The following is a 22,085-nucleotide window of genomic DNA, read 5'->3' as shown; positions in this document are numbered from 1 at the left end:
ATCCTAACTGATCCTCTCCGCAATCCCGGACATGAAATCCCTCGCCAACGTCGCAATGACCCTCAGCTCCGCCGGCGTGCTCCCTGCAGAGCTAGAATTCACCTCCACACCAACACCCGGCGCCTTCAGCCCCTGTGTCGGCCCATCGAACCTCCTCCAGACCTCAATGAACTTCTGCTGTCCCTCATCCAGCCCAATAGCCTTCAGCACCGAGCTCATATTATCATGATCCTTCACTCTCAGCAGCGCAGCCGCCTTGACCGCCGTGCTGCTCACAACACCCAGACGCTCCTCAAGCTCAGTGTGGATCGCGCCCAACCGCACGCAATGCAGAATCAGCGCCGCCAACCCCGCCGCCAGCGCCGTGGCGATCGAGCTTCCGGTCCGCTCCTCGAAATCATCGGGTAGCGCGCCCTCCCGGTATGGGTTTCTGGAGACGACTTTGTGCCCGGGGAGGATGAAGGACACGTTTCCTGGGGAGCCGGTCGGGCCCCAGACACGCCCGTCTGCTGTCGCGGCCCCGATACGGAAGATGCGGCGCTGGTCGTACGACCACGGGTATTCGACTTCGGTGACGGCGCCGGTGTCTGCAGCAGCGCAGAAGAGGAGGATGCGTGCGTCGAGAGCGAGCTTGATGGCTTCGCGGAGGTGGGTGATGGACTCGTGGTTCTCCTCGGTTTCTTTGACTGTCCAGGACATGGAGATTATGTCGACCTTTTGGTTGACGGCTGCTGTGACGGCCTGGATATGCTGTTAGTTGACTGTGTTTGGGGGGACGGGGGAGGAAGGTGTGTTATGATACGTACCAAGGCAGCGCTTTCCGCTGAGATCTGGTCATAAGCTTGTGTCTGGGTCGCAGGGTTGATGCTGGAATGAGTCTCAAGTTTATATACGTATAGCTTAGCCATCGGACAGACCCTACATATCATATCTGCCATAACGGTGCCATGGCCTTTGGTGGAAGTGTAATATGGACTCGGGCCATTCTCATGGGGATAACCACGGTCAAAGGATTCCCCGCCTCTGATCTTCCCACGCAGCGACTCGACGTATGGGTCTGCTCCGTCATCGATCAACGCAACCTTGATGTCGTTCTTCAAGATCGCGTTGTCGATATTTTGAGGGATCTTGACGTTCTGGATCTCGTCTGCAAACTTGTCCATGCAGTCTAGCCATCGGTTGGACTGTAGGTTTCGCTCGTTGGTGTTGCTCGGTGCCTTTGTGGGACCTGATTGGACAAGATGCTCGCTGCCTGGGGCATTCTCCTCCCCTCTGTAGACCAGAATCTTCCTCTTGGTTGCTTCGTCGGCCTTGGGCGCCGGCGCATCTAGGTTTCTTAGAGTTGTGTTGATGACTTGTAAGGTCTCATCTAACTGTTCTTTTTTAGCCTCTTTGTTCCTTCGGGCTACATCGATGGTTTCTAAGATCTGATCAAAGCGCTCTTGTTTCCTTCGGGCCGTGTCGATGGCCTCCAAGGTTTCATCGAGTCGTTCTTGAAAGTCTTCAATGTACATCTCAACGCGATCCGCTGACTCCAGGGTCTATCCCTCTTGTTAGCACAATGAGTGACGTGGACCTTGATACATATTTACCTGTTCGGGATTCCACACTAAGTGAACTTTCTCCAACTTTGGCAGTCTTGGAAGCCCCTCAGGCTCACCCCAAGCCCTCAACACAGCCCTGTTGCCGCTCCACCTCAAATAAAGCTCCCTGACATTCTGACATGCATGGTTCAGCGTCTCGGGACACAAGTCAACCCTGCGCCAATCCAGGGTCTCGATCTCAAACCGTTTCAGGCATTCCACCATCGCTTGGTCGCTATGTGGAGGGTCTTCAAGATCGTCTACAGTCACTTTGAGAATATGGCGTACCTTCTTCTTGTACAGCCATTCGAAGAAGAACGTCAAATCGTCACGGCCCCGTCCGGGTTTCGGCTTCTGCGGGAGCTTGTTCAACAGCCTGGACTCCGTGGCTGGCTGTAGTGGTTTCTGCAACTCAATTCGGCGGAATGTTACGTACCGCAGTACATTATCGAAGCTCATATGGTCGTAGCTTTGCCGGAAGGATTCTCGTAGGATTCGCTTGGGGGCTTCAGAATAGTCGAAGCATAAATTGATATCTAGGCAGACTGTCAGTGCCTGCTTGCTTGCCACACATAATTTTCGTGGTGAGAAAAAGTTACTTACTATCGATATTTGACCCATGGAGGAACCTGGTAGCATTGAGCTGGTCTCTCGGGGTGAGCTGGCCACTCCTCCCGAATGTCGATCGCAGGTAATACAGCTTGAATTCTTGCCGGATCTTGTCGGCAAACTCAGCCCTCCGCTTCTCTTCTTCTTGGAGTTTTCGAGCGCTCTCTTCGTCTGTGCGGTTGATTCTTGGTACATGTCCTGTGGCCCTTCTCTCCGGCTTTCGAGGCTCAAATCCCGCCGAATCGGTAGCAAGCCGAGATCCTTTGATGGGAGACATTCCGTCTTCGGATGCTGTGGCAAGAGAAGGATGGTTGGACATAGTATTCAGAGCCAGGGATGTAACGGTTGAGCCGCGTCTGCCATTGAAGGCTGGAGGGGCTGCCGGTCCTTTCCCCATTGGTTCTTTCATTGGTCCTCTGTCGAACTTGATTGCCTTCTGGAACGGCCCTTTGCCATCAGCATCGCTATAGTCCGATGCTCCTTCACGTTCGCTTTTCGCCGGGTTGTTCTTTTGACCTTGCACCACCACCTTGGGAGGCTCTTCATGAGATCGCCCAGCTTCTCGGGAGCCAACTGGTTCGGAGAGCTTGGCCGCTAGGCTGCGCGTATATTGATGATACTCATACACAGACAAGTCCTTTGGATTAATAGTGAACTTATCCAATGCTCCGTCTCCATATGTAATGAGCGCTTGTACGATAGCCAATTGCGGTTCTGAGCTCCGCTGATACTCGACTGCGAGATGAAGAGGCGTGAGTCCATCCTGATCCACCGCGCTGAGCGTAGCCTCTGATGCCCCTTTGATCAGGTTCACGGTAGATTCCTTCTTAAGGCCGTGATAGATCGCGATGTGAATGCAATTCCTCGCATGCTCACATCTCATACGAAGAATCGTATCAAGGTTCGTGATCTCCTTCAACACCACTTCTAGAAAATCGTAGTTCTTCTTCACAATGGCAATATGTAAAGCCGTCTTGCCGCTGTCATCCTTGTGCTCCAGAAGTTTCTTGTCCTTTCTCACGATGCATCGCGTCAGAGACTTGTGCCCTAAAGTATCAGCAATGATGTGCAGCAGCGTCTGATTATACGTCTGCGTCTTCTCGACCAGTATGTTCCCGTACTGGTCAAGGAACTCTTGGCGATTTTCCTTCTGTCCCAGATTGAGCTCCCGATTTCGTGCTTTCGCCATGATTTCATCGAAGGCGGCTTGGGCGTCATCCTTTGGGAGGACGGGTGCGGGCGCCGCGACGGCATCGTCGTCCTTATAGTCGTTGTCGCTGTTTTCGCCATCGTCGCCTTCGCTTTGGAGCGATTCTTGAGTCCTTGGCATTACTTTCTGCTGCGTCATTTTCTGAGGATCTCAACCAGAGTCAGTAGGGCGTTGAACGAGTTGGAGGGTTTCGTATTTTGTATCGGCCTCAGGCTGGCAACCGCTGTTGGTCAGCCGCCCCTGCCGTGCAAACCTTGCATGTTTCCAGCCCAGTGGCTGCAGAGTCCCCTGCACACAGGGAGTCTATTTCCCTGGAAAAGAGTGTAACTCCGCGTGCGCCCCGCTAAAACGAAGCCCCGAGCTCATATCACTGCGACAGCGGATTTTCGAAATGAAGCTCTGATTCCATATCCTCCGGACAGTGAAGTTTGAGACGGAAGACTTAATATGGACGACGTTCTACTTAATCCAGGCGACGAATTAGAGCTGGACGGCGACCTTCCAGCCTTCAACATCCAACTTGCTCCTTCCGGCGACCAGGGCAGCGGATACCATACCCAGAATGACCCCAAGAACCCCTACCAGCGTGAGCGCGTGGTTGAGCGTCAAGGCGCTGTCGACATCCGCTGCTCTTTCGTCGACATTATCCATGGCCTCCTTTCACCAGAGAGCGAAACCTTCTGCACACTCCTGGTGCTCCAATTCCGGTTCGATCCTCGCAAGCGGGCCAGGCGTATCGCACATGTAGATATCGAGCTCAGATTTGCGGGCAGCGCTCCCGGCGTCGCTGACCCTGATGTGTATGCCATCGCACCCGATGGGCAACTCAGTTTTGCGCAAACGACACAGACAGAAATCGCCTCTCTTGAGAGCAAGATACACGCTGGTGGAGGCATGCCAGGAGCGCATACAGGAGTAGCAGTGAAGGTCGGACGGGAGGTGATCAGGGAGATGCAATATGCGACGACTGTGACGGGCTCGTCCAATGTCCGAGGGCGTAATTATGGCCAGCCTAACTCGGTCTTGTGGACGCTGATGGAGAATCCGGAGACGAAGACGGGAGTACCGATTGCGATGAAGACAGCTATTCTGCTGAAGAGGAGGGACGAGGGGCCGTTCCAATGTGTGGTTTCGCTGAAGGCGAAGGCGGATTGGAGAACGTCAATGGAATGGCTTGTTGGAACCACAAAGCCGGATGATCCTGTCTTATTCGATCCAACTTTGGATTCCACGAGTTGTAGGTATAGTGAGATGGAATTGAAGCTTGGAGAGCTGGAGTTGGAGCCCATTTCAGATATCACTGTCATGAATCTTGTCGATGGAGTAGTGAAAACGAGGAAGATTGGCGGGGGTGGGCAGAAAGTGGATATCGGTATCGAATAGCAAAGCACAACAACTGTCTATCATTCATGCTCATTTTATGCTCATTTTTCTCCAAGCCCAATGCCCTCTTCTCCAGTGTTAGGAAAGGTTCGAAAGAACGGTTCCAACCAACGAGGTGTTGGACTGGCCGAGTTTGTTCAAGTGACTCAGAGCCGATGCCACTACTTATGCTATGACTGGGATGCGAACCGCGGGAGTGCGCCCCGCGCCGCTGCCCAGTGAGTCTCGCCGCCTGAAAAGGAAGCTTGGGGGCGGAGCGTTCAAAATACAAGGGTCCCTGGTGGAATGTCTCCCCCGGCACCTGCACGATTAACGCGCCGTCAGCCGCAGCTGTCAACATGGGCTCTTCAGAATGCGTCTCATCATCTCAGACTCAGACTTCACTCGCCCTGCCATATACTATATCACGCTTGCCATAACCTTGCCATGACGATTGCCAGTCCCTATTTCTGTTGATTGTTGGAACCGACGATACGAACCCACTGCGAGGTCGAGATGATTCCTCCGGGGCAAGAAGCACCAGCTGCGCCTGAGGCTGTGGAAAAGCCTGTCGGAACCGAGACGACAACCGAGAGCGAGAAGCCCCTGCCATGGCCAAAGGTTGAGGTTGAGACAACAGACTCATACTCAGACGCCGAACATAAATTCGAGTAAGGTTTCCTTTCCCCACCCATCTCCCCTGTGTCACATGACCGACAGATCCATAGCATTGTAGCAGTCCACGGACTCTACGGCAACAACGAGTCCTGGGCCAGCAAGAAGGATGGCTCCGACTCCTGGCTGAAGGATCTGGCTGTTGCGAAAGATTGGGAGGCTAGAGTTGTCCGGTATGGCTGGGACACAGACGATCTGGCGAAGTCGCTGTACACGAGGATGGCTATTAAGGGAGAGGCACTCAGACTGCTGGAGAAAATAGCGGAACTGAGGAAAGGACAAGAGAGGGTCAGTGGAAATTGCTAAAACCACTCATTCCTGATGCTGCAGAGGCTCCCTTTCGTATGGGAGCATGGAAACTGATCGATTTGCTGTGAACAGCCCTTGCCCTTGGCCTTCTTTGGGCACGACGTAGGAGGGATCATTGTCAAGGAGGTGAGTGTTCCATAATGCTAAGATTTCCTGATTTTGTTTCGCTAATATTGAGATAAAATCTAGGCACTGTTCCTAGCCGGCCATCATGGGAACAAGTACGCAGATATCAGGTGCTCGACGCGTGTCATCGTAATGAACCCGATACCCTATGCCCCAGATCGACTTTCTAATTGCCGCAGATGTTCTATGGCTGTCCTCACCTCAGCAATAGTTTTCAGCATATGGAGACCAACATTGCCAGATTTCTGGTTGGTGGGGCTGAAGGAATGGGTACTGTTCAAGATGCGAAGTCTCTCACGAAGTCCATCATTGCTGTGAACGACTCCTTCCTGCAGACTAGAATGCCCACTCGGGCGACAATTTTCAATGGAATCTCAAAGAGTCAAACCATAAATGCGCAGGTGAGAGCACGACGTTTGAATTGACGCCAACGAATACTGATGTGTCCAGGTATTTGATGGGTCCACGACATTATTCCGCACTCCTTTTGAAGTGATCATTGAAATCAAGAGACCGCATAAGGATTTGAATCACGAACCCGAGGAGAAGGATGATTTCCATGGGCTTCATACGCTAGGAATGAAGAGGGCTGCATCTTGTATGTGAACCTTTCAGAACATATCGACTTTGGTACCACTCGTCGAGCTACTGACTGAAGATACAACGCAGTTCCCTGGCGCAATGACAGGATGTCCCCATTCATTGCCGTTATTGACTCCCAGGCGGTTCCAGTCTATCCTCTAAAAACGCTTTGCGATGTTCCACATACGTTCAGCTGGCTAGGAGAGAATCCAGTCTTCAAGGAATGGCGCAACAATCGGCACAACTACTTTCTACACCTCTATGGCTCGCCGAGAATTGCTCAGGTGGCTGAGTACGCTTTGCAAGTCGTTGAAGATGGTCGAAGCGGCCTCTTCGAAATTCTTTACTTCAAATTCAACAAATATGACATACGCCGCAATTCTATCGGAGCCATGGCAAACAGCTTCATATCTCAAATCCTCAGTCAATGCCGAGACTCTCCATCAAGTCTGGTAGAAGACCTGGAACCGCCAGACTTCAGCGACTGCTGGACGGACAAAGACGCACTCATCTTCCTGGATAAGATTAGGGTCTGCATGGGGAACGCGGGGCGAGTGACGTGGATCCTCGACGGCCTGGATCAGTGTGATGAGTCGGGCCGCGGGTTCCTGTCCCAGCTTATAAGTTTTCCTACACGCTCTGAACAGTACTTCAAGGTAGTTATTACCACTACTGATGATGATTATATTCGCGATACCCTAATAGAGTTTCCTTCAATCAATGTCGGAGAACACGAGCCTAAAACACAGCTGGACGAGAAGACTAACTTTCTACGCTTGACTGAACTGTTCCAAGATCGCCCCCAACTCTGTTCCTTCGAGTCAGGCATTCGAAATCTCATCATTTCCTGTGGCGATGACGTTCAGCTGCGTCGTCTAATCATCGAATGGCTCCGGGGCACTCGATTCACGACACAACGGGCGATGGAGCAAAAGGTTCGAATGCTTTCTCCACTTGAACCGAGGGACATCTTTGAGATGATCTTGAATGGGATGACAGAGGATCGACGACGTTGGGCTCAAAAGGTTATAATGTGGATGCTGTGCCCTTTTCGACCACTGACCCCTGGAGAGCTTGAGATGGCTCTCGCGATGGACGAGGCATTAGACGAACCTACACTGGAATTTCATCTCGACTTTATGGAAGAGATCAACGAGTGTTTTGGGCCCTTGGTTGTCGTGAACAATGGTGAAGTCCATTTCAGTCATCCATCCGCCAGGGAAATTTTCTCATACGAAAACACCTCACTCGAGGATCCTCGTCCGTGGTACCTCTTGGATGTCCCTGAGGAAAGCCACAGAAATATTGTCGATGTCTGCCTTCGCTATCTTGCATTGCCTAGCGTTCAAGACCGCATAGCGGCTGCTTGTAATGCCTCGCCGAACACCGAACCAATCTGTGAAGGCCATTCAGATCTCCTTTCTTACGCCATTCTATTTTGGCCACAGCACTATCGCTTGGGCTATGAGGTAGCCCCCGATATTTCTACAACAAAGGCTATCTCCAGCTTCCTTCATGACAACAAGGCGCTTCAGCGTTGGGCAGCGGCGAGTTGGTACTTCTCCAATTCATCCATCAGATCAGACCGATCATTCTTGTCACCCTTACCAATCATCGCGTCACTCGGGCTAGAGAAACTGGCCCTTGCTCTCATCAAGGGTCAGGAACCATGTGAAGATAAAATTGTCGTCATGGCACTTTCTGAGGCTGCCCGCCATGGCCATAGGGCTGTTGTCCAAGCCATCATGCAAACGTCGAGCATAGATCAACCAGGCTATATGGAAGCAATGATTGCGGCAGCACGCTCGGCGGAATTTGATATCCTACAAGACTTGTTGAACCATGCAACGGCAGAGTTCAAAGCACTCCAGCTCCCCGACATTCTCACTTCCCGGGTGGCATTCTTTGGTGTCGATGGCATGCTGGAGTCTCTCATAAAAGCCGGTGCTGAAGTCAACTCGCCAGGTCAGCCCGAATACTCACCACCCCTTCACTGCGCAGCTATGAGGAACAACATTTCGACCGTCGATATCCTTCTGAAACACGGTGCGAATGTTGCTGCTCCCAACACCAACTGGAAGAACAGCCCACCGATCGTAGTGGCTGCTAAATATGGCCATGCAGCCATAGTCAAAAAGCTGGTCGAAGCTGGCGCCTCTGTAGAAAGCAAAGACAGCGAGGAAAAGCCGGCACTTTGGTGGGCAGCATTGCTTGGTCAGCATGAGGTTGTCCGATCACTCATTGATGCTGGTGTGAACAAAGGCAGCGTCGAAGTGTCCGTGACCGAGGAGCTCGACTATCCAATCTTTGGTTCTACAGCTTCAGCTTCCTTCCCGAAATGCGCCCGGGCTCTTTTAAACTACGGTGTGAATCCCAACATCCCAAAATCGAAGTCAACATACCCTAAGTATGCTCTCGGCCAGGCCGCAAACGCGGGAGATACCGAAATGTGTCGTTTACTTATAGAGTTTGGAGCGGATGTGGATGGCGCGGGCAATGACAAGCCTATTGTTCATGCCGCCATGTCGGGCAAACGAGAGGTGTTGGACATTTTTCTTGAAAAGGGGGCAGACATCGACGTACTTGTTGAGGGCGATGACTTTGCTCAAACTCCTCTCATCGCGGCAGCAGACCTAAACCATAAGGACCTTGCCAGCGTTCTCCTCGAGAAAAATGCCGCCCTCGAGCTAGCACTCTCAAACGGAGTGACTGCGCTCTTCAGGGCCGCGGGGAGAGGGAATCTTGAGATCGCAAAGCTATTGATTGCCGCTGGCGCGAACCTTAAAACGGTAGCGTATGAAAAACAATGGGGGTTGCTCCATATTGCTCACGACCAGGTGGAGACAATGAAGGTTCTCCTCGATGCCGGAGCAGATATCGACGCGACTTGCCGCGATGGTAGTCGAGCACAACTTTTTTTTTCTTCGTCCCAAGGTCGGTTAGTAAGCTCGCCGCTTCTACTCAGGCGCTAATTACCCTCGGCTCACCCTCTCCTCACCCAGCTCACCTGAGTAGCCTGAGCAACCTGAGCAGTCCCTGAGCAGCCCCTGAGCAGTACCCACTTCTCACTTACGTATTTAATCTCTAATTAGACTAGATATAGACTAGAGCCTTTTATTTTCATTTTTGTCAAGTTTTGGCAATAATCCCTAGGGAGCCCAAATAGACTTCTAAGGATCTCGAACTAGACCCTTATAAAAATAGATCTATATTATATTATAGGTAATTACCCATAGTAATAGAATATAAAGGTTTTATTTAAGGAAAGAGATTTGCTACTATTTCCTATAAACCCTCTTCTTATCTCTATTTATAACCTGAATTCTTTCTTTCTAACTTAATTACTAGACTATTTCTAATCTTATTTTTTTAGATAATACTATATATTTTATATTACTTTATTTCTTTTTATTTCTTTATTTTACTTTTATTATTATATAACTCTTTATAATATTAAAGTATAAATTATTTAAAGATTTCTTTAAGAAAGCCTATAAAAATAGCTTTAAGAAAAATAAAGATACTCTTATTACTAGAGAAAAGATTAAAAAAATACTCTAATTATATACTTTAAAGAGATACTACTATATATTAGTAATATAAAACTAGTAAGTTCCTATAATTCAAAATAAGATATTTCTAATATTTAGTTCTTTATTTAATAGATATAAACTTAACTAGTTTAAGCTCAAATATCTTATTATTACTTTATATAATATAAAAATATTATAAGATTTTATTACAAATATAATATATAATATTAAAGGGGCTTTTAGTAATTCTATAGTATATATAAGTATAATTATTATATACTTAAAGGATTTTTCTAGTAGTTTAAGAAATAGTAATTTACTAGAACTTAATAAATAATTAATTATAAGTACTAGAAATATATATAATCTCTTTTCTTTGGAAGTACGGATTCTAATTACTAATATAGTTTAGTTTATATAAGGCCCTTTATTAGAAATACTTAAAATAGTATATTAAAAGCAGAAAAGGAAATATAATATAATAATTTATTTTAAATATCTTGGAACTTAACTCTAGTAATATAATTAGAATATATATTTGAAGCCAGAAATTAGAATATATTTTTAGAGCGAGATTTAGGCAAATATCTTCTTATTATTAAGAGTAGAAGAATATATAGAATTTACTTACTAATCTAGTTCTAGTTAAGGCCTCTACTATTAAATAAGTCTTTTAGTTTTTAGTACTCGAGTAATAGCTAGATATTATAACTAATAGTTTTTATTAGAATATTAAGTTTAAACTATTTCGAAATAAGAATAAAGATCTAGAGTTTACTATATAGTTTATATAAGATATAAAAGATATAACTAATACTTTATATAAAAGGTTTACTTTTCTAAAAGATATTAAAACTAATTAAGGGCTAATAATTTAATAGACTATAATACTTCTTATATAAGGAATTAGTATTTATACTATTATTTTGGAATTTAATTCTTATATATCTTACTATTTTCGTCTCAAAGAGCGCTTTTAGAATATATAAAATAATAGAGGTATTTCTTAATTTTAAGCTATTATTAGATAATAAGATATATTAACTAGAATAGAATTCAAATATTCTTAATATATCTTTCTTTTAAAAAAGTACTAGAGAGGTTAATATAGCCGGTATATATAATAGATATTTAAGGAATCTGGGCCTTTACTTCTTTTATATTATATTACCTATAATCTATAATTTCAGGATAAAAGGTTTCTAGCTTATTAGTATATTTATCTATACTAATTTGAAATATTTAGCTTCTAACTAATATATATAGACAAGTTATATTTATTAATTTAAAGAATAAAGTATAGGAATTATATAGACGAGAATATCTATTATAATTATTATACTTCAAATAATACTAGAGTTAATAGTTAAAGTGCCTACTTTAGTACTCTAATATATAGCCTTTCTAGTAACCTATTTCGGGGCTTAACTATATCCCGTAATCTGAAACTATAGTAGTTTTTCCTTACTAAAAAGTAAGATAAGCTCGAGAATAGCCCGGAATTTAAGGCTATTAAAAATAAGTTAGAAAACCTTTCTTTATTCTCTAAAGACGATTTAGTAATAAAAAATTAGTAAAAGGAATTATAGATATAAAAGAGAAAGCTTATTATAGAAAAGCTCTATAAATACCAGAAATACTAACTAAAAGAGCTTTCCTTTAAAAATAGCAAGTCTGATTTAACTAGATATTACCGGATTTTATTTTCCTGTATTTATACTCTAATATTAGAATATAACTATTTAATAAATAATATATTTATTATTACTTCTATTTATAGTAATATAAGATAAGTAGTTTTCTATAATCTAATGATTTTCTATTAATAAGATACTAAAATAGTATATTATTCTGGCTTAAAGCCTAAAAAAATGCTTTTATCTAATAACAAATTAGAAATATAAGATATATAAGTTAGTATTATAGCTTTCTTTATTATTCTTCTTATTATAAATCTAGCTAATATAAGCTCTATTAATAGTAAACCGGCTTTATAAAGATAGCAGTATATATATAGTTATTATAAGAAGTATTTTATAATAAGAAATAGTTTTACTAAACTATACTTCTTTTATAATAAATAAGTTATAGGAAACCAGGCCTAAAAAAACTATTATTAGGCCTACTTAAATAGTTATAAACCTTTTCTGGTATAGTATAACCCGTTTATTTATAGTAGGGCACTTGCCTTAGTTAATATATATTTCTTTTATTAAGGTAATATAGTACTACTAATAGTAGAATAAATATAACCATTTCCCGATCTTACTTTATAGAGAGAGTATTTATCTAACTATCTTATAATTCTCGAAAAATAAAGCCCAAATAACTTTAAATTACTCAGATATCCAGATATTTTCTTATTATAGTATAAAAACGCTTTTAAGTCTATCTAAAAAATTAAATTCTATTTTTAGAATATTTATTATAGTAAATTTATTAAGGTATTAAAAAGATCTAAGCTAGTAGATAATATAGGCGCTAGATCCTGTAATTATAAGATAGGTAAAACTACTTTTAAGTAAGACCCAGATATTAGTATTAAAGAATATATAATATATATTTATGAATTTATTAACTAAATAGTAGAATATAATAACTAGAAGAAATATAGAATATTAATACTTTTAACTTATTATTTAAAGTCTATATTAATAGTACCTTTAATTACTTTATTAACTTTTCTATTAGTAGATTCGGGGAGTTTAATACTATTAACTAAATAGGCCAGAGACGAGTTTAAGAGCGAGACCTATATACTAGTTTAGCTATTATACTCTAATATATTTGAAAATATTAACCCGAGCCTGTTTTCTTAATTAGCTATCTTACTTATTAGAAATAATATAATTGTCTTATTACTATATTAAAGCTTTACTACTAGCCCTAGTAAATTAAGCTTTTATAGGATATATACTATAATATTAGACTATAATATAATTGAGATAAAGGACCTTATAAATCTTTACTAGAAGAAACCTCAAGCCTTAGAGCCTAGAGATTTTCCTATAAATTTTACTATAGCTTCTAATATATATTAATAATACTAATATTTTTTAGAGAATTGAGTCTAACTAAAATATAGAAGCTTTTATTTCCTTAACTAATAATACTAATTAGTTTAATCTTTTAATTATTAGAGATACCCTTTTTATAGAGAGGCTAGTAGTAAACTTAACTAATATTCTAATCTATAAAGATATAGCTATTAAGTAAAATCGTAATTACCTTAATAAAGATTTTATTATTACTAGTAACTTATTAAATTCAAGTAACTTAAGATTACTTATTTAATTTATATACGGTTTGCTTATTATAGACTAGATCTAAAAAATACTTTTAATAGTAAGAAGCTACTTAATTCTCGGATTAGTAAGGCTAATAATAGACTTGGTAATAACTCTATATAAGGTATATTTACTTCTTATTAAGATTCAGAATATCCTTTATTTAGTAAATAAGATATTTAAATATCTAAGCTATCTGCTATAGTTCTTAAATATAATAAGTTTATAATTAAGCGAGTTATAGATAATCGAGTTATTTTAATTAGATAGAGCAAATATAAGAAAATAGTTACCTAATATTGGGTTAGATAGGCAGGATATTTAGAAGATTAAAATAGCTGGATTAATAAGGTTAATCTAAGTAATAATTATATTAAGCTCTATTTAGTAAAAAAAAGCTTACTTTAAAGTTATATTATATATAAGGTTATATAAAGGTACTATTTTGGTTTTATAGTATTTTATATATATATAGTTATATTCTTTGTCTTTCTTAGATAAGCTAATTAATTCTATACTAATATATTATTATTACTTGAAAATAATTATTCTAAATTCAAAACCATTTAACTTTCTATTACTTAAACTCGGATCTCTAGAACTTTACTTTCGAGGCTTGCCTTTAGTAAGTAGGGTAAAAGATATTTCCTAAGATATTACTTTATTAAGAATTAGTAAATAATAAAAAAAATTTAAATATTTAAAAATAAGTAAAGAAACTAATTTCTTTCTTACTTAACTTTATTTAATTTTCTAAAATTAATTATAGCTTGTTTAATAAAAACCATTCCTTCTATTTACTATCTATACTAACTATTTTAATAGTATTTATAGTAATTCCTTCTATAATAATTCCTTTACTCGAGGCAATTACCTTAATTTCTTTATATAAGAGTTTTAAAACTAAACTTATAGATATCTTATTAATATTTCTAATATTTAGAATATAATCTTAATTAGGCCTACTATTTTAGTCTAATTTAATATAGCAGTTATTATAGATAGTTAATAGCCTTATTAGTAGTATATTCTATTTTAGTAGCTTAGAAGCTAATTTAGAAAATAGAAGCTATTATAATAATACTAGAGAAAATATCTTAGTATATAAATAATTTTTGGGACTTTCTTAAACTCAGCTTACCCTATAGTCTATATTTAATTAATTAGTTAGCTTTATTAGAATTAATTAATATAATATCTATTTCTATATATTAAAAAAACCGGTATATTAAAAAATAAATAAATACTTTAACTTAAAGTATCTTAAAATCTATATATATCTTAATATTTCTTATAATTTTTTATAAGTTATATTTTATAGCTATTTCTAGATATCCTAAACTCTCTTTACTAGAAAATTATATTTATATTATTACTTTTATATCTGATTTATAAAGAGTCTTCTTTTATAGTATAATTGTATTCCTTTACTATAGCTTTACTACTAAGCTTATACTATCTCTAATACTTCTAAAAAAGTCTTATCCGAGCTCTAAGGCCTTACTATTATATAGGAGATTATTATTAGCCTTATAGTACTATAGTAGGCAAAATTAAGTAAGGTTATTATACGGATTAGTATCTCGGCTACTAATTTTAGTTTAGTATAAAATAGCTCTATATATCTTATAATATTTATATTATAATTTCTTATAAAGCCTTAGATATAAAGGCTAACTATTACTAGAGATACTATAATATCTAGTATATTATATCCGGCTCTATTATAGAATAAATATATATTCTTTATTTATTTAGAAAATATAAATATTAGTTTACTATAAATAATATAACTATTTTTAAGTATTTAAGATTCAATTATTTTTATAACTATTACTTTATTTTGAGATTATTTAAAGGCGGAATATATTTTGTCTAAGATTTCTCTAGTATTAGGTCTATAATTCTGTAAGTAGTTAGGCCTAATTGCCGTCTATTAAATATATTTATAAATAAGTTCGAAATAATTAACTAAATAAAATTAGCTAAAGAATTTTATAATAATATCTAAGAAATAAATTAATATATATACTTTTAGCTTATATAAATCTTCTAGCCCGACTTATTTATCTCTATATTACCTATATTAGAATAATACCGAGAATTCCAAGTATAAATATATAAAGTTCAAATATAATATTAATTATATTATTAGATAAAAGGCTCCGTAATTTTAATAATATATTATAATAATAAAAACTCTAACTAATTCGAAGCTAGAAAGGCTTTAGAGAGATATAAAAGTTTTTTAGGGGCCTTTAAATATCTCCTTTAGTATTTTATTAATATTTTAATAACTTATTAATTTATTAATATTTTTCTCTTCGTTTATTAGTTAGTAACTTATTGAAATATTAATCTTTTACTCTTCGTTTATTAGTTAGTAACTTATTAAAATATTAATCTTTTATTCTTTATTTATTAGTTAATAGCTTATTAAAGTATTAACTTATTACTTATTTAATAGTATTAGTAAAAGCCTTTATAAGGGCTTTAAGGCGCTATTACTTATAACTATAGAAGATAGGGATAGAAATAATTTAGTAGTATTTAAGATAAAGTAAAAGTAGCTATATAGCTAGTTATAGAAATTTCTAGAAAAATATTAACTTTATATAATATTTATATAATATATAATAAAATACTACTAGTATAGCTATAAATATAATATTAGGTAAGAGCTATAAATCCTTTCTTACTTATTAAGATACTTAGTATTTTATATATCTTTTATATTTTTATTCGAATAAATCTGGTATATAAGTTTCCTTATACTTAAAAATAATTCGAGGTCTGAAAACGAATTATATTAATCTTCTATAATATAAATACTAGCTATTATCTAAAGCTCTTACCTAAACAAATCTATAGATAGAAACTCTATTTAAGTAAATGAATTAATTCTACTATATTAAAGCTATAAATTAGAAAAATATTATATATAAGCCGAGAAAGAGTTTTATTATATATTATAAAAGAGTAAGTATAAAAAGCTATATTTTTAGGCTTAATCTATAATCTAGTAATAAAATAATAGAAACCTAATACTAATTATTTGGCTTTAAGCCCCCTTTATATAATAAATAATATAAAGATTATTAATAATATTATAATACTAGTATAAATAAAAGCTTCTATATACTAACTAACTATATTTTCTTTTTTTATATCTATAACTAATTCAAGCCTATATATCTCTAATTATATATAATAAAGAATAATAATAGATATAATAAAAGAAATAAAGTATAATATAGCTAATAAACTAATTCCTAATTTTAGAAAGAGAGTTATAATAGAAATTAGTTTAAATATTAAATAAATAAATATAGTAGCTATAAAAATCAAAAAACTTAGGCTAAAAACCAAAGAATCTTAAATAAATATAAGTATAACTTTTACTATAATTACTTCTAGAAGCTAAAGAGACTGAATTTCGTTACTAATAAAGCTTATAATAGTTTCTGGTATTATATTAGAAATATTTAATAGTAAGTTATTATATTTTATATAATTACTAAAGTCTATATAGAATTACTTAACCTCAAGTAAATAATTTTTTGAAATTAATACTTTAATTATATTAATTTTAGAAATAGCTATTTTAGTAATATCTGTAATATTCTGAATTTTGCTATTAGTAATAGTAATAGCTATTATAAATATATTTACTATACTCTGAACTTTACTTTAGAGTAATTAGATAAGGTTGCTTTCTGGTATAGTATATAGCTTAACTAAGGGATTTAGCAGATAAATATTAGTAAAGTTAAACTATAATTAAGAGTATATTAGCTAGGTAATAAGAGAAGAAAGATGAAGTTTATATAATTAAAGTTATAATATCTATTTTTACTATCTTATCTTAGATTAGTAACTAAATTAATAATACTATTAGTATTATATAAGAAAATATAAAAAAAGTATTATATAAGAGAGAAAGTTTAGATTTACTATAAAAATAGACTAATAACCTTATTATATTATTCTATAGCTTTTATTATAGGGCTAATAAAGTATATAAATAAATATACTAGTAAATAGAATTAGTTTCTATAATATAAATAGAGCTAAATTTAGACTACTAATATTATATTATAGAAGCTTGATTTTTAAACCTATAATATATTATAATTATAGAATATATATTAGTTAAGTTTTTAATTAGATAAATTATTTATCTAAGAAATCTAGTTATAAAAAAAAAGCTTTTAATAACTATTCTATATAATAGAACCCTTTATATAATAGATACTAGAAGAAATAGAAAGTATAAAAGCTATATTAATTATAACTATATATATTAGTTTTTAAGTATATATAAGCCTATAAGTAAATAAAGCTAAAAGTACTTAGTAATTCAAATATATATATTAAATTAGTAAAAACAATTATAAAATAAAATATTTAGTAATTATATTTATAAATATTATATTATAATTAGTATTATTTTTCTAGAATTCTTATTATATAAATTATAGCTTCTAGAATATTAAGTATTATTATAATTAATATATATATTAGGCCTATTCTATAATTCTAGATTATTTAACTATAAATAATAAGTTTATATATTATAAAGACTATAGCTAAAAGGCTAAGAGAAGTATATATTATAGTTTAATATAGTCTGAGAATTAGATATTAAAACTTTAGGCTTAAGATTACTATAATATAAACTATAGCTAAAATAAAGACTATAATCTAATATAGGTTCTATAAATATAAATTATAATAGAATCTATAGTAAATTAAAGAAACTATTAATTCCTATATAAAAATAATAATTTCTAGATAGTTGAATTAATTCTAGTATATTACTATTTTTTTACTATAATTTAATATAATATAGAAAGATATAGAAAGGAAAAAGTATAAAATTACTCCGAAAAAGAATATTATAAAGCTAATTATATTACTAATTTAGATAGTAGTATAATAATTATATATTCTTATATATATATATATTAGAAGTATTATAAAAAGAACTATACCGAGAAAATAAGAATAAATATTTATAATCTTATTATAGATATATTATAAGTTATTTAGGAACTTCTAAAAGAATTCAGATATAGGCTAATATCTAGTAAGAATAAATTCGTTATCTTATTACTAGCTAAGTAGGTTATTTTATTATAAGAATAAATAGTAGCTATTTTAGCTTCTAGTTTATTTGGGTCTATAAGCTATTAGCTAGTTTATAGTTTCTTTCTATAAGTACAAATTTAGTTTAGAGGCTATATTTACCCGGTTTCTATATTTAAAGTAATTATTTATTAGGAAAGTAATAGCTATTATTAAAAATAATAGAGCTAGAAAGAGATTTTCTAAAAATAGATATTTTAGTTTAGAAGTCTAAAAATAGCTCTATATTATATTATGCCTTTTTAAATAAGCTAAATAGTATATTAGTATCTATCTCTAAAACTATTATAATATCTTCTAGTTTTTAATTCTTTATATTTTATATTAAATAGCCCTAATTAGATTAAGTAACTTTAAATATAATAAGTAAAGAAATAAGTACTAAGAAGAATTATTAAAATATATTTATAAGTCTCTCTTTATATATTTCTTTTAGTTCTTACTAATAAAACTTTAGAAGATAAAGTAAGAATCTTAATTAAACTATTATAAGTTTATCTTATAACTAGAACTAATAATTCTTATATATAAAAAGTTTTACTAAAAAAAAGATATCTTTTCTTTAAAAATATAAGTAACTATTTAATCGGGATATATAAAGAACTATATAAAGAAATTAATATTATATTTAAGGCTATATTCGTAAGTATAGTAACCGGAACGGGCTCTATTAGTAATATTTAGAAGTTTCTTATATTAGTAAAGATATATAAATAGCTTAAGTTTCTGAATTTAGCTAATAACTTATTTAGCCTATATAAGTAAGCTTTAGTATAAAGATAAATGAATTATATAAAGAAAATATAATACTTAAACGAGAGCTAAAGTAATAGAGGAATTAGGCTATAGTAAAATCCGAAATTTAATAATAATTCGAGTAAGAACTAAAAGAGCTTATAATTACTAATTAAATACTTTATTAGAATTTATAAAAGAATATAATAGTAGTAGATTATTTCAGAAGTAATATATATAAGTATATTTATATAGTAAATAGAGTAATACTACTAATAAATGAGTTAAGGACTGGATTAATATTAAATAAAAGCTCTAGTAAATTAAAGCCTTTATTATATCCCGTTATATAAAGTTATATTTAATTTCTAAATTAAATTAGATAGACTTTAGCTGTCACGATAAGGTGATGTTGCAGTGGTGGTAAAGAGCTTGAATTGAGCTAAAGGCTGTGTACCGGGCTAAAAGCACTGGCTACACGCTAAGTCACGTGCAGTGGCACCACGTGACTGGTGCCACGTAACATTAGCTAACTAAATTAATTAACTAAAATAGACTATATAAAATAAGAATATTTATAGAAAAAGCTATAACTAATTTATAATATAGATACCAGAGCTTATTTCCGAGCTATTATAGTATAGCCTATACTAATATCTCTAGTTAGTAATAAAATAATAATCTTATATTTCTTATTTTCGGATATATTAATTTATTATCTAAGGTTAGAAAGTAAGTAGATACTAAAATAAAATCTTTATATATAAAAGTATCTAAGGCCGAATTCTTCTTTTAATATTTCGGGTAACCGGTTTTAGCCCCTATATATATAGTACTTACTTGCTTTATTTTACTAGAGCTTATATTATCTATATTAGTAGAAAAGAGTATAATAGATTACTTTAACTAGTTTTCTAGGCTTAAAGAAATAGCTCTAACTAACCGAGAATGCCTTTATTTAGTCTAGAAATAAGATCTTTCTAATATTAATTATAATAATTTATTAATAAATATACTATAACTTGTTTTATAAATCCAGGCATTTCTTAAAGATAAAGAAAGAAATATTTTAGTTAGTTATTATTAGTTTAATAGAAAAGAGAACTTAACTATTAGCTTATAGATAATAAGATAAATATTATTACTAATATACTAATTATTAATACGGGTTAAGATTACTTTGCAAAAATTAAAAAAATAGTAAAAGAACTTTCTTCTTCTAATATTTAATATAACTTAGATAGTTTAGCTAGAGTGAAATTGGTTTAAAGAAAGCCCTTTATACTAGGATCTTGCCAAGAGTTCTAATAATAACTTTTATTCTCTTAAATTTCTTTATATCTAGTACTAGTATCCTTAGTAGATATTTTATAATTTATAAGAATATAAAGATACTTAATTTATATTATCTCAAACTCGGGAACTATTTCGTAAAGTAATATTATTATTAAATATATAGAACGAAATTAGAATAAATAATTACTATATATAAGTAATCTAAAAAATATAAAGATTTTATAGTATTATATTATAGTAGCCCTTATTTATTTAAATTATAACTTATACAAATCTGAACTTATAGAAGGGTATTGAGTTACTTTAAAGAGATTAGTATATTCGGTTATTAGACTAAAATGCGGTCTGAGCAGATCTTTTTATTAGACCTGGCCCGGTTTTATATAAGCTCGGAATTTAGTCTGTACCTTAATATACTTCTATTTAGCCTTTAATATACTTGTATATATATCTTTTACTTCCTTTAACTAATGCTAAGATAAGGGTCTCAATTTAGCTCGGGCTTTCCCTTTAGCCAGTTTCTGGTACTTCTTTCCGTACTAGTTAAAATTATTATTCTTCTCGAAGTCCTAACAGATAAAGAGATTATTAAAGATCTTTCGGAGGTGAGGGTAGTCGGGCTTATTATTGGAATAAAGACCGCTAGTATAATTGAAGTAGGCGGTGAACTATAGACCAAGCTCTATACTTGATATATCTATTAGATTCGGGCAAGTAGTATAGCTACTACGAAAATCGGACTCTAATTTTATATTCGCTATTCCGTTTTAGTTACAGACCTGGGCAACTACTACTTTAATCTAAGCTGAGGGTAAGTAGTATATCAAAAAATAATTAAAGCTAATTAATTATACTTAATTAGCTTTAATTATAATTAAGTATAATTTAATTAGCTTGATTTTGACTTGATTTAATTAGAATTAGGATTATAATTAATTATAATTATTATATAATAATATATAAATATACTTTCTTAGGCATTTTTAAAGATTATTAAATAACTAAGATTTATATTAATAAGATATAAATAAAATCTGTAAAGTATATATAAGTATATAAAATTAGTCTAAATTATTATATAGTAACTACAGGCTGGCTATATAACTTGTCTTTATATAATTATATCTACTATATTTAGCTTTAGCTATTTATATTACTCCTCTCTTCTCTTATTATCTATTATAATACCGAGGAATTACCGGAGATTAAGGAGATTCTAGTACTTTTGGCTTTACTTACTAATTAGTATTAGGCCTAATTAAGTAAAGAGCGCCTTTAGTAATATCTAATATAGCTAGCCCAAATACTATTTTAGCCTTATCTTGGCTTCCAAAGCCCTAAAGTTATATATATAATTATATAATTAAATATAATTAAATATAATTAAGTATAATTTAATTAGCTTGATTTTAACTTGATTTGATTTGAGTAGGGGAGTCTAATTAACTCAAACCTAATTATTTGATATACTAAGGATAAGTATACCTAATTAGAGTATACTTAAGTAAAGCCTAAGCCGAGCCTAAGCCAAAGCTGAGTAAAGCCTAAATAGAGCCTAAGTAGAGCTTAAGGTTATTAGTATTTCTTATTTTTCTTAATTATACTAGAAAGTAAAAGGACTTTATTAGCT

General features: G+C 34.4%; 3 protein-coding genes across 3 annotated transcripts; 2 read left to right on the top strand and 1 right to left on the bottom strand.

Annotated features, from left to right (window-relative positions):
- Nucleotides 1–3: 3 nt before the first annotated feature.
- K444DRAFT_638404 (uncharacterized protein) lies at nt 4–3,381 on the bottom strand (the record flags this gene model as incomplete). Its single annotated transcript, XM_024884247.1, has 4 exons — nt 4–741; nt 807–1,541; nt 1,593–2,119; nt 2,187–3,381. The coding sequence occupies 4 exons, from the start codon at nt 3,379–3,381 to the stop codon at nt 4–6; spliced, it is 3,195 nt and encodes a 1,064-aa protein (XP_024726707.1).
- Nucleotides 3,382–3,781: 400 nt separating this feature from the next.
- Nucleotides 3,782–4,811, top strand: K444DRAFT_622421 (uncharacterized protein). The gene has a single exon (XM_024882095.1). It carries the CDS (start codon nt 3,850–3,852, stop codon nt 4,783–4,785), a length of 936 nt encoding a protein of 311 aa, XP_024726706.1. The 5' UTR covers nt 3,782–3,849; the 3' UTR covers nt 4,786–4,811.
- Nucleotides 4,812–5,171: 360 nt separating this feature from the next.
- K444DRAFT_604740 (uncharacterized protein) lies at nt 5,172–9,644 on the top strand. The gene is made up of 8 exons (XM_024878824.1): nt 5,172–5,435; nt 5,493–5,727; nt 5,821–5,874; nt 5,938–6,003; nt 6,054–6,275; nt 6,325–6,472; nt 6,544–8,708; nt 8,925–9,644. The coding sequence occupies exons 1-8, from the start codon at nt 5,281–5,283 to the stop codon at nt 9,426–9,428; spliced, it is 3,549 nt and encodes a 1,182-aa protein (XP_024726705.1). The 5' UTR covers nt 5,172–5,280; the 3' UTR covers nt 9,429–9,644.
- The last annotated feature ends 12,441 nt before the right edge of the window (nt 9,645–22,085 follow it).

The sequence above is a fragment of the Hyaloscypha bicolor genome, assembly GCF_002865645.1.
Source record: "Hyaloscypha bicolor E unplaced genomic scaffold K444scaffold_189, whole genome shotgun sequence".
NCBI classification, from domain to species: domain Eukaryota; kingdom Fungi; phylum Ascomycota; class Leotiomycetes; order Helotiales; family Hyaloscyphaceae; genus Hyaloscypha; species Hyaloscypha bicolor.
Note: the sequence above shows the minus strand (reverse complement) of the source record. Positions and strands in the feature narration are given on the sequence as shown.

Bases quoted from the DNA above. Each gene is read 5' to 3' on its own strand.
- K444DRAFT_622421 (XM_024882095.1), top strand. From the start codon at position 3,850: ATGGACGACGTTCTACTTAATCCAGGCGACGAATTAGAGCTGGACGGC.
- K444DRAFT_604740 (XM_024878824.1), top strand. From the start codon at position 5,281: ATGATTCCTCCGGGGCAAGAAGCACCAGCTGCGCCTGAGGCTGTGGAA. The intron at 6,276-6,324 runs GTGAGAGCACGA...TGATGTGTCCAG, and splicing joins GTCAAACCATAAATGCGCAG to GTATTTGATGGGTCCACGAC. The intron at 6,473-6,543 runs GTATGTGAACCT...GATACAACGCAG, and splicing joins AATGAAGAGGGCTGCATCTT to TTCCCTGGCGCAATGACAGG.